The sequence below is a fragment of the Lepidothrix coronata genome, unplaced genomic scaffold (genome assembly GCF_001604755.1).
Source record: "Lepidothrix coronata isolate B3197 unplaced genomic scaffold, Lepidothrix_coronata-1.0 Scaffold119, whole genome shotgun sequence".
NCBI lineage: Eukaryota > Metazoa > Chordata > Aves > Passeriformes > Pipridae > Lepidothrix > Lepidothrix coronata.
In genome coordinates this window covers 2,872,387-2,883,791 of record NW_016690299.1, presented here as the reverse complement: position 1 = coordinate 2,883,791, position 11,405 = coordinate 2,872,387, and the positions used below count along the sequence as shown (strand labels likewise).

General features: G+C 43.3%; 1 protein-coding gene across 1 annotated transcript; it reads left to right on the top strand.

Annotated features, from left to right (window-relative positions):
• Window positions 1-170: 170 nt before the first annotated feature.
• On the top strand, window positions 171-10,925 carry PSMC6 (proteasome 26S subunit, ATPase 6). Its single transcript, XM_017825469.1, has 13 exons — window positions 171-301; window positions 533-572; window positions 931-983; window positions 3,857-3,924; window positions 4,346-4,460; window positions 5,014-5,101; window positions 5,915-5,976; window positions 6,062-6,185; window positions 6,314-6,375; window positions 7,355-7,475; window positions 7,557-7,637; window positions 9,852-9,923; window positions 10,438-10,925. The coding sequence occupies exons 4-13, from the start codon at window positions 3,902-3,904 to the stop codon at window positions 10,554-10,556; spliced, it is 867 nt and encodes a 288-aa protein (XP_017680958.1). The 5' UTR covers window positions 171-301; window positions 533-572; window positions 931-983; window positions 3,857-3,901; the 3' UTR covers window positions 10,557-10,925.
• The last annotated feature ends 480 nt before the right edge of the window (window positions 10,926-11,405 follow it).

The window sequence follows — 11,405 nt, the reverse complement described above, 5'->3', positions numbered from 1 at the left end:
GAGCCTCCTTTTTTCCAGGCTGAGCCCCCCCAGCACCCTCAGCTGCTCCTGCTGCTCCAGACCCTTCCCCAGCCATGTTCCCCTCCCTGCACACTTTCCAGGGTCACTTACTGGGTTTGCTGATCTCCCACAATCTCACTTTGCTGCTGGAAAAGAATCTGGTCCCGGGTTCTTGTTGGATTGGAAGTTTCTAAAATCTCGTGTTTGTTTCCTTTTTTCAGTAAGGGAACAGCTGAAAGAGCTCACCAAGCAATATGAGAAATCAGAAAATGACCTCAAGGCCTTACAGAGCGTGGGGCAGGTACGTGACACAAACAAGGGCTCGGCATCCTGCAGTTTTTGTTGACAGTGAACTTGTCTGGAAATGACATTTAAATCCATTTTTGGCATTGAAAAAGAGGAAGTTGGTACGGCCCAGCTAACAGAAACAGGGTCTTTGACATCAGGAACTGAGCACACGGGTTAGAGAGGTTTTCTCTAAGTTCTGCAATGTTAATTTGTCTCTAGGCTAATACTGTATTTGTTCTTTCAGATTGTTGGTGAGGTTCTTAAACAGCTGACAGAGGAGAAATGTAAGTACACTAGAATGTTATGTTCTCTGAGACCATGAAAATCATGGAGTGGTTTGGGTTGGAAGGTACCTTAAAGACCACCTTGTTCCAACCCCTGCCATGGGCAGGGACACCTTCCACTATTCCAGGTTGCTCCAAGCCCCATCCAACCTGGCCTGGAACACTTCCAGGGATGAGGCAGCCACAAAGTAACAAGCTTTTGTAATTTAAATCTGGTTAAAGATTTGGAGGACTAAAGAATTAAAAGTATTGGTGATCAGATTATTAGCAAAAAAACCATATAGGATAGTTCAGAAACACAACTCAGAGCAGTGCATCAAGTAAATTTTGGGTTTTTTTCTTTATTTTCTCTCTGCAGTCATTGTGAAGGCTACAAATGGACCAAGATATGTGGTTGGCTGTCGCCGTCAGGTAGGTGCACTGTGTGAATACTCATTAAAAGTTTGCTTTGGTCTTGAATATTGGCTTTGCTTTTCATCCACTGGGTCCTTAGTGAGGTTAAGTATTTTCTTCTTTAAGGGTTTTTTCAGTCTTTAAGGCTATTTATGGCTATTTTATACTGGTGTCTGCTTCCCCTGTCCCTCTGTAACTTCCTAGTGAAGAGAAAACAATCCACAACGTTCCCAGAACCTTGCACATGTTTTTTTCTTTTTATTGAGTTAAAACTGTTTTTCTGCCTGATTTTGGACTCTCTGAAAATTAGTGATCATTATGAAAACTAATCAGCTGTGTTGTGACCATTACTGTCACAGTGCTGAGCTTTAGATTTAATATTAAATATTAACTGTGTGTCATAGAATCGTGGAGTGGTTGGAGTTGAAAGGCACCTTAAAACTCATCCAGTTCCACCCCCTGCCATGGGCAGGGACACCTTCCACTATCCCAGGTTGCTCCAAGCTCCATCCAACCTGGCCTTGAACACTTCCAGGGATCCAGGGGCAGCCACAGCTTCTCTGGGCAACCTGTGCCAGGGCCTGCCTACCCTCACAGTCAGAAATTTCTTCCCAGTATCCAATCTCAACCTACTCTCTGTCAGTTTAAAGCCATTATCTTTATCCATATCTTAATGTATATTTTTTTCCTAATGCTTTTGCAGTCCAGTGGATAATTATGGGAGGCAAAGCCCCTGTTCTAAACACTTGGAGGGATTTTTATTTGTCCTTAGTGATCTTAAAAAAAAACAAACCTTTGGCTCTCCTGGTCCACAGGACAGCAGCTGTTTAACCTACATCAGATTGTGTAGAAATCAGCCACTTTAATACAGAGCCTTCCTTGCAGCACAGTCCATCTGCCACAGTCAGCAACAACCACTTGGAGGTACTTTTTGTTCCTCTCATCCCTGACTTTGAGAAATGGGAGCAAAGAACAACACGTGTGAAATGTGGGACTGTCAGGTACCTCTGAACAGGGAGTAACAGCCCCAGGGGAAGGATCATTCTGATCATTCAGCTTTTTATTTAGCAGTTTTAATGCACAAATAAGTGTAAGAACTTTTTCCAGCTGTGACCTCTCAGTGCATCTTGAACTGATTCCTTTATGGTGCAAGAATTAGCTGCAGTTGAGTTTTTAAGACATCACGTTCTCCTCTGTCATGGAAGTTGTGAAAAATAAGAATTCCTTCAGTAAAAGGAGCACAGGGGTGGTATTGATTTTAGAGGTGACTTTTCTTTCTCATTCTGAAGAGAAACTGATGTTCATTACAGAATTTTGGGACATAAATGTAGTTAATTCTGTTTAGGGGCACTTAAAGTAATCTTGGAATTCTGTGTTGAAACAGATAAATCCTAAGGAATTATCCTTGGATGTCCTTGGACGAACCAGGCATTGCAACACGTACTTTCAAATCTATGCTTCAGTAAAAACACTCTTTTATCTTAAAAGATCCTTGATTTGATACCAAAGGCTCAGAAAACCTATCCATGGTTGTTTTTAAAATGTCAAAATATCAAGACAAATCCTTTCTCCCAGACTTGGATGAGTTTGTGATCAAAGCCCTTGTGGCTGAGCTGTGCTGTGCTGCTCAGGAGGGAGACTGATGCTGTTTGAATTGAAACAAAATTACTTCCCTGTCTCAAGTGTACTTCCTAAGGAATTTGAGGTCAAGTGGTTTCTCTTTGTTTTCTTCTCACTGCAAAATAAATCTGTTGGGCAAAGTTGACTCTGATAAAATTCTGAGCTGTTACAGGTTTCTTAAGATGAGGCAGCTGGGAAGAGGTCTCAGGAGTGACCCCAGTAAAGGAGGAGGGATGGCTTGATCCTAAACACTGCCAGAGAGTCAAGAACCCACATGGGCAAGGGACTTTATAAATCCCCCAGGGAGGGCAACGGGAAGCTTCCAGCAGTCCTGGAAAAGGGCTGTTGAAATCCTTGTTGTGCAGATGCCACGTCACAGAATCCAAGAATGTTTTGGGTTGGAAGGGACTTTAAAGCTCGTCTCATTCCAAGCCCCTGCCATGGGCAGGGACACCTTCCATCACACCAGATTGCTCCAAGCCCCATCCAACCTGGCCTTGGACAATTCCAGGGATCCAGGGGTAGCCACAGCTTCTCTGGGCAACCTGTGCCAGGACCTCACCTCCCTCACAGCCAAGAATTCCTTCCCAATATCCCATCTATCCCTGCCCTCTGTCAATGGGAATCCATTCCCCCTTGTCCTGTCACTCCATGCTCTTTTCCAAAGTCTCTCTCCAGCTCTCCTAAGACACAGACCTGCCCAAGTGGGTTCAATCCATGAAGGGAGCAGTTCCAGCATGGGCTGTGTCCTTGTCCTTAAAGCTCAGAATAAACTGGTTTCTTAAAAACAAGGTGAAGAACACAAGTTGGTTTTTTTTAAATCCCAGCAGAATTTAGCAGGGTGTGCTGGAATGTGTTTAAAAATCGCATAAAATGGAGCAATCAGACAAAAACTGCTGAGGCAGATGAGGAGGCATCTGAGGTGAAAGAGTAATAACTGAACAGCTGACTTCAAAGTGGAATATAACATGTAAAAATGTGCCAACAGCTGGTTCTGTCCTGGTGGAGCAGAGAGCAGGATTAGATCCCTCTAATCCAGTCAGATTGACAGCAATAAAAATAAAAATTAATGATGGTCTAGAAAATAGTGTCTATTGTCAAGAGTGGTGGAGGTAAGTTAATGACTGCTTGGTGTGTGGCTCAGTAGCTTTGTTTTCTTCTTGTGTGGGGTTGAGCAAAGAGTGCAAGCTCCAGTAAACATCCTAAAAACAGGGATTGTTTTGGAATGTGGTTGTAACAGAATTCCTTTTTTTTTTGTTTTTTGGGACTAGCTTGACAAAAGTAAGCTGAAGCCAGGGACAAGAGTTGCTCTGGATATGACCACTCTGACTATTATGAGGTAGGTCTCTGCTCTTCTGCTCATCATATAAGGGAGAAAAAATAATTATCTGAGTATATCCACAAAGATTTGAATAATCACTTCTGTAATATTGTGTAAAGGTTTTCTGCAAAGCAGTGCTACAGTAAGTTACTTTGAGGGAAGTCTTGTGTGTTATATATGTTTTATATGATTCAAAAAGAAATTACTTGTTTGTTAAAAAAAATGTTACGACTCATTTTCAGCCTTTTTTTTAAGCTTTGTTTTAAAACTTGAAAAAGTTTGCTTGGTTTGGAGTTTATTCTGTTTTTTTCAACACTCATACTTGTCTTTTTACCAAGGTGGAAGGAGAAGAGGTAATTTTCACAGTTGCTGTAAAATATATGGGAATAACTTTATAAATTTATAACACTGAAAAATAACTCTTAATTCTGTTTTCCAGATATTTGCCCAGGGAAGTGGATCCATTGGTTTATAACATGTCTCATGAAGATCCAGGGGATGTTTCATATTCTGAGATCGGAGGGTTGTCGGAACAGATCAGAGAACTAAGAGAGGTACCCAGTGCCTCAAAAACACTTATCAAATAGTGATTAGTGTTCTGAGTGAAGTTTTTAAGGGGAAAAACCTCCTTTTGATGTTTGTCCTACCCTACCATCAGACTGTTAAAGGATCCTCTCAGATCAGTGCTTTCCACGTTTCATTAACTGGAATGAAGTGCTTGGATTGAGATTAAAATGAAGAAAATCCTTTAAAGGAGAGGGTTTAAAGAATCCAAGACCCTTCAGGCTGAGGGAATGCCATGAAGTCAAGTGGGAGGGCATTGGTAGGATTGACAACCAGGAAAGCAAAGTGGGATTTTGCACAAACACTACCAGAATTGCTCTGGGGAGTGGAATTATGGATTGAGCAGAGAGGATCAAGAGGAACCATCCACTGCAGAGCTGGAGTGTGAGCAGGAGGGGCAGGATTGTGGATCAGCCTGACATTTTCTTACTTAACCGTTTCTCAAACAAAACATGCTGCCAATAAATAAATGCAGGGATATGAAAAACAGGCTGGCAAACGTACCATTAGCTGTTTTGAACCTCATTCTCTGTCCCTTCACAGGTAATAGAGCTGCCACTTACAAACCCAGAATTATTCCAGCGTGTGGGAATTATCCCTCCCAAAGGCTGTTTGCTGTATGGGCCCCCTGGTGAGTCCCAGCAAAGGGGAACCAGCTCTTGGTAGTTGCTTTCAAACTGTGCCAAGACCCTCCTTTGTTTTGCCTTTTTTCCCTTTCCTTTTTATTTTTCTTTTTATTTTTTCTTTCCTTTTTAGTTTTGCTTTCCTTTTTATTATTTCCTTTCCTTTTTATTCTTTCCTTTTTATTCTTTTTATTCTTTCCTTTTCATCCTTTCCTTTTTATTCTTTTTATTCTTTCCTTTTCATCCTTTCCTTTTCATCCTTTCCTTTTCATCCTTTCCTTTTCATCCTTTCCTTTCCTTTTCATCCTTTCCTTTCCTTTTCATCCTTTCCTTTCCTTTTTTATTTTTTTCCTTCTTCTTTCATTTTCCTCTTCCCATTTCTTTTCCTTCTCTCTCTTTTCCCCCTTTTCTTTCCCTTTTCCCCCTTTTCCTCCTTTTTCCCCTTTTTCTCCTTTTCCTTCCCTTTTCCCCCTTTTTCTCCTTTTCCTTCCCTTTTTCCCCTTTTCCTCCTTTTCCTTCCCTTTTCCTCCTTTTCCTTCCCTTTTCCTTCCCTTTTTCTCCTTTTCCTTCCCTTTTCCTCCTTTTCCTTCCCTTTTCCTCCTTTTCCTTCCCTTTTTCATTCCCCTTTTCCCCTTTTTCTTTCCCTTTTTCCTCCCTTCTTCCCTTTTCCCCCTCCTTTTCCCTCCTTTTCCTTTTCTATTTTCTTTTCCCCCTTTTCCACCTCGTCTTCCCTTTCCCTTTTTTGTTTTCCCTCCTTCCCAAGTCCCTGGTGGGCAGCGCTGGGTCAGGAATGAACCAGCTCCCATCTCTTGTCTGGGCAGGTACAGGGAAGACCCTCCTGGCCAGGGCTGTTGCCAGCCAGCTGGACTGCAACTTCCTCAAGGTACTGGAATGGCCTCTTGCACTCACACACCAGAGCTGTTTGCACTCCAGTCTCCTCATCCATGTGTTCCTTTGTCCTTCCCAAGGTGGTGTCGAGTTCCATAGTGGACAAGTACATTGGGGAGAGCGCTCGGCTCATCCGAGAGATGTTCAATTATGCCAGAGATCACCAGCCCTGCATCATTTTCATGGATGAGATCGATGCTATTGGTAAGGCTGATGGCCTGGGGGTGGGACAGAGGCTCCTTTTGGGGATGAAATCAGCTGGAAAGCCAATTCCCCCCCAGTTTGAAAGGCAGAAATCAAGTCCTAGAACTCATGAGTTTGGTGTGCTGCAGGTGGTCGCCGTTTTTCCGAAGGCACCTCAGCTGATAGAGAAATTCAGAGGACTCTGATGGAGGTGAGTGTCTCATTCCTGACTGTAATACAGGTGTGAATTGTTACCTGGGATCTACCCTCCAGAACCTTTTCTGAGTTAATTACCTGGAGCTAGAGTTGAACTAGATGCTGCTTTTAGAGCAGCTGCATATCCTGATAACTCATCCATTAATTCAACATGGAGAATTAATTGAATCTTTAAAACTGATAAAATTATTTGGGATATTTTCCTCTTCTTTTACTTACTGCTTCTTCCTGCATCTCTGAAGGTTTGGAGGGCCCCTTTTTCTGTCTCCATTAGACCCAAAGACACTCACTTTATATAACATTTTTGGACTGTTATGGCTGGATTTTCGAAACCAGGAGGAGCAGTTGTGTTTCTTCGTTTCTGTATTAGTTGCTCTGGTAAACTGGGTCGTGTGAAGAGAATTTTAAAGCCACTGGTGACAATTCCAGAGCTAATGGGAACCTTCACTGGCCTGTGTTTGCAAACAGTTTGCCTGTTTCAAAAGAGCGTGCCTGCCTTCCGTAGAGAATTAAATCACTCTGATCAAAGAGCAAGTACTTCAAATCTTCACAATGAAACGTCTTCCTCTGTGTGTATTAGTATTCCAGAGGCCGTTCTCCAAGTCTAATTGGAATGTCCTGCACTTGGTGCACTACAATCCGAATGTGTCAGGCAGCCACTGGCTCCTTTAGTCCTTGCAGTGTTTTCTTTGCCTCATTGTTTTCGTCAAGTCTTTCACGTTTGAGCTGAGCTTTGCTCAATGTCCTTTTCTCTGGGCAGAGCATTCTCAGTGTCTCTCTTCAGCCCTCCATTGCTCATGGAATATTCAGGGAGCTCAAGGCCTTTCATTAGGGAGCTTGTGGGATTTTTTTTCCTGACTTTATCTTTGGCGCTTTTCATCTTGGTGAAAATACTTAGGCGGGGGGGGGGGAAAAAGCTGGACTAGGAAGGTTTTGGGTTGCTTAAAAATAAACAACCTTCTGTTCCCTCACAGTTATTGAATCAGATGGATGGATTTGATACTCTGCACAGAGTTAAGATGATCATGGCTACGAACAGACCCGACACTCTGGATCCTGCACTGCTGCGGCCCGGAAGGCTGGATAGAAAAATCCGTGAGTTATTACTCCACAGAGGATAATAATCCATGGGAATTGTGGGGTTTCTGCTTTCATTAAAGCTGTAATTCTTTCTAGATATTGATCTACCAAACGAACAAGCCAGATTAGATATTTTGAAGATTCACGCAGGTCCTATCACTAAACACGGTGAAATAGGTGAGTAGGAAGTCACCTGGATATCATTCCTGCTGCTGTTTGTAGGGATGGGAAGAGGGTGAGTTGTTACAATCACTCCTGCCCTTAGACAACTTTCCCTCTTGGAATTCTACTTCTTTTATTTTTTTAATGCATCCCGATTGAACTGTTGCAAAGTCTTTGCAAAGGAACACTGAATATCAACCCTTGGAGCACAGCTGTAAACTGGAAAATCCACATGATTTTCATCAGGTTTCCTGATTCCATTCAGATTTTCTGTGATTCTCATCCCGTTTCTAAAGGAAACACTTTCTTTACTTGCACTGTTTTCTTGGTGCGGATAAAGAGCGTTTTCATTGCCCCCTTAGGAAAGAAACGTTGTTAATGAGAGAACAATAAAGAATCTTTAAAAGTCAGGGATAAACTTTGGAGTTTGGGGATGGCCTAATGAAACTTGTTGTCTGGTTAGTGGTGTTCATTGCTCTCTCCAGAGTGTAAAGGGGAGAAAAATGAGATTAAAAAAGGGGAAGGTTTATTTGAGGACTGTTTTAGCCTAAGCTGACCAGAGTCCTGCTTTCACAGTGGCTTTTTCCTGAACTGAGTGTGATTTGCCTTTAAACGGGAGCTGGGTGCCTTTGAGTGCAGCAGTGCCCCATGCCACCCACCCCCCTGTGTGCTGACAGCAGCAATTCCTGCAGCCAGGACAGGACAGTGGAACTGATCCCAGTCACCATCTGGCTGCATCAACAGCTGCAGCTCTGCCGAGGGATCGCTAGGGATAGCTCGGGATAGCTTGGGATAGCTCGGGATAGCGGGAGCAGGCTGGGGGAGGGCTAGAGGGGTGAGCTCTGTCTTTCTTAGCAGCAAGAGTGGCTTAAACATGCATGTGACTGTAGACTGAGGTAGAGAAGAAGCTCCAAAGCAAATCATGAAGCTGAAGTGAAATACTTAGAGAGAGACTTTAAACAAGTGCCTGGAGTGACAGGACAAGGGGAATGGATTCCAACTGACAGAGGGCAGGGTTAGATGGGATATTGGGAAGGAATTGTTGGCTGTGAGGGAGGTGAGGCCCTGGCACAGGTTGCCCAGAGAAGCTGTGGCTGTCCCTGGATCCCTGGAAGTGTTCCAAGCCAAGTTGGATGGGACTTGTAGCAACCTGGGCTAGTGAAAGGTGCCCCTGCCCATGGCAGGGGTTGGAACGAGATGAGCTTTAAGGCCCCTTCCAACCCAAACCATTCCATGATTTTGTGATTCTGCTTCACCCTTGTTCTTGCATCTTTGGGCACTGGAGTAGAGCAGGGTAGGATTATTCCTTTGTGCCACTTGCAAGGTGAGGTGTCTGAACGTGGTGTGGAAAGACTGATGCCCAGTTTTGATACCCCAAAAGTAAGGCCAGAACTGAGCAGCAAGGTGGGGTGGGAATTGCATTAAAATCCATTAAAATGACCTGTTCGTGTTCCAGCATGAGAATCTCCTGGTGAAGACCCTAAACTTACAAACCTTGCACTGTTCAACATTGCTTAGTCCCCTCGCTTTTTTTTAACTTACCAATTATGAACAGACTTGTTTATAGGACATAGTGCTACATGGAATTAAAATACAGTTGGAGAATTCCTTTAGAAGTTTTTGAATTCTTGAGGTAAAAACATTCAGTTCAATTGTTCTGAATTTCATGCAGGAGGGAAACTTTGAAAGGTTTTGCAGAAAATTCATAATTTTAATAAGCAGCCCAGCAAAAAGCAGGACTTGCTGGAGGCTCAACAGACACAGTGGTTTGGAAATTGGTTCCTGATGAACTACCACCACAGCCACTTTTTTAGTAAATAGATGTGCATATAATATCAAGACATTAAATGCCTTCAGTAGATGCAGTGTTGCAAGTGGAAAGGGACTGAGTTGTGATCACTTGGAGATAAGACATCTGGGGTTTTGCATCATTTAAATGATAAGAACATTGCCTTGATGGAGCTTTCTTGCTCTTCGTGATGATTCTTGTAACCACAAGTTGGTTACTTTGGGATTTAATTATATAATACGAGCTTTTGGCTACAGTACTTTGTGTTTTAATGGAAGGGGTGATACAGCTGATGCTTCCAGTTAATTTATCACTCCAGTGCTCTGTGTTTGCACTGAGATCCAAGTGTGTGTTTGTTACCTGGATATATATATATGTCATTGGTATCCATAAGGGGAAGTGTGATTTATTTCTAATTGGCATTGGTGTTTTCTGGGCAGATTATGAAGCAATTGTGAAGCTCTCAGATGGCTTCAACGGAGCAGACTTGAGAAATGTCTGTACTGAAGCAGGTAATTCCTAAACTCTTCATTTCTCTGTGCTAATGCTGAATCCTGGAGCTGTTTCTCTGTGGATTAAAACCAGGAGCTCAAAAACCTTCTGCTGGAACGTTTCACTCGGGCTGGTCTCTAACCACGTGCTGGATAAATATCGTGGTGTGTGTCACACTGTCTCAGTAGATACATTCCAGAAACAGTGATTGCACCCATTCCTCTCCTTTTTGCAGATGATCCAAGTGTCTTGGTACCAAGGTTACTGGAAAGTTGATGCTGTTTTAAGCTTTTTCTACATTAAAACTTGTGCACAGGGTTTGCCTGCATGGACAGGCTGAGTACCCCAGTGAATACTCACAGTTTAAACAAGCTTCCTTCTTAGTAATCCCCTAATTCAGAAAGGTGACCCCACTGAGATTCTCTCCTCTTCCCAACATCCAAGACAGTGTAATTTGGATTAATTTTCACTTGGGTTTGAGTGAATCTTTATGTTCTGTAGCTGATCCTGGCTGTTAAATTCTCCTCCTCTCAGGTATGTTTGCGATCCGTGCCGATCATGACTTCGTAGTTCAGGAAGACTTCATGAAAGCTGTCAGGAAAGTGGCTGATTCCAAGAAACTGGAGTCCAAGCTTGACTACAAACCTGTGTAAATTAACCATAGAATTTGTGATTGATTGCACACGTCCTCCTGGGTTAATGTATAAAGAGAGAGAAATAATGTACCTCTTGATTATCATTGTAAGGTGTTTGTGGAGCATGTAGCTAGTAATTTTGGGAATGCTAGTTGCAAGTTGGCTACAGGAGTGTGTTTTCTGTACAATTCCGACATACATTATTCATTACAGCCCAGGCTCAGTAAAATGTGTGGAGATGTGTTCTCTTAGCAATTATGGTGGGAATTTATAAACGTGCCTGAAGGGATTCGCAGACATAAGAAAGTCAGTTCATTTCTTGACTTTTTGTATATCAGTAAATCTCCTTTCCCCAAACAGTTTATGAATAAAACCTGTTTAAATCTGCTTATGCTGGTGGATGTTTTCTGTAGCTCTCGTAGAGAGGCGAATTATGTGTGTTCGGAATTTAAAGAGCAGCTTTTCTCTTGTGTTGGGATTGGAGTCCTGTGCCTTCCATACCAAACAGAGGCAGCCTTTCCCTCGGAGAGAGGAGGGACAAGTGGGGTTGAGATTCACAGAGTCATTGAAGTTGGAAAAACCCTCTGAGACCATTGAGTCCAACCACTCCCCCAGCACTGCCACGGCCACCACTGACCCATGTCCCCAAGTGCCACATCCACAGGGCTTTGGAATCCCTCCAGGGACGGGGACTCCACCACTGCCCTGGGCAGCTGTGCCAGGGCTGGATATCCAATCTAAACGTAATCCCCTGGCACAGCTTGAAGCCCTTTCCTCTCCTCCTGTCCCTTGTTCCCTGGGAGCAGAGCCCAACACCCCCCCGGCTCCCCCCTCCTGTCAGGGGGTTGTGGAGAGCGAGAAGGTCCC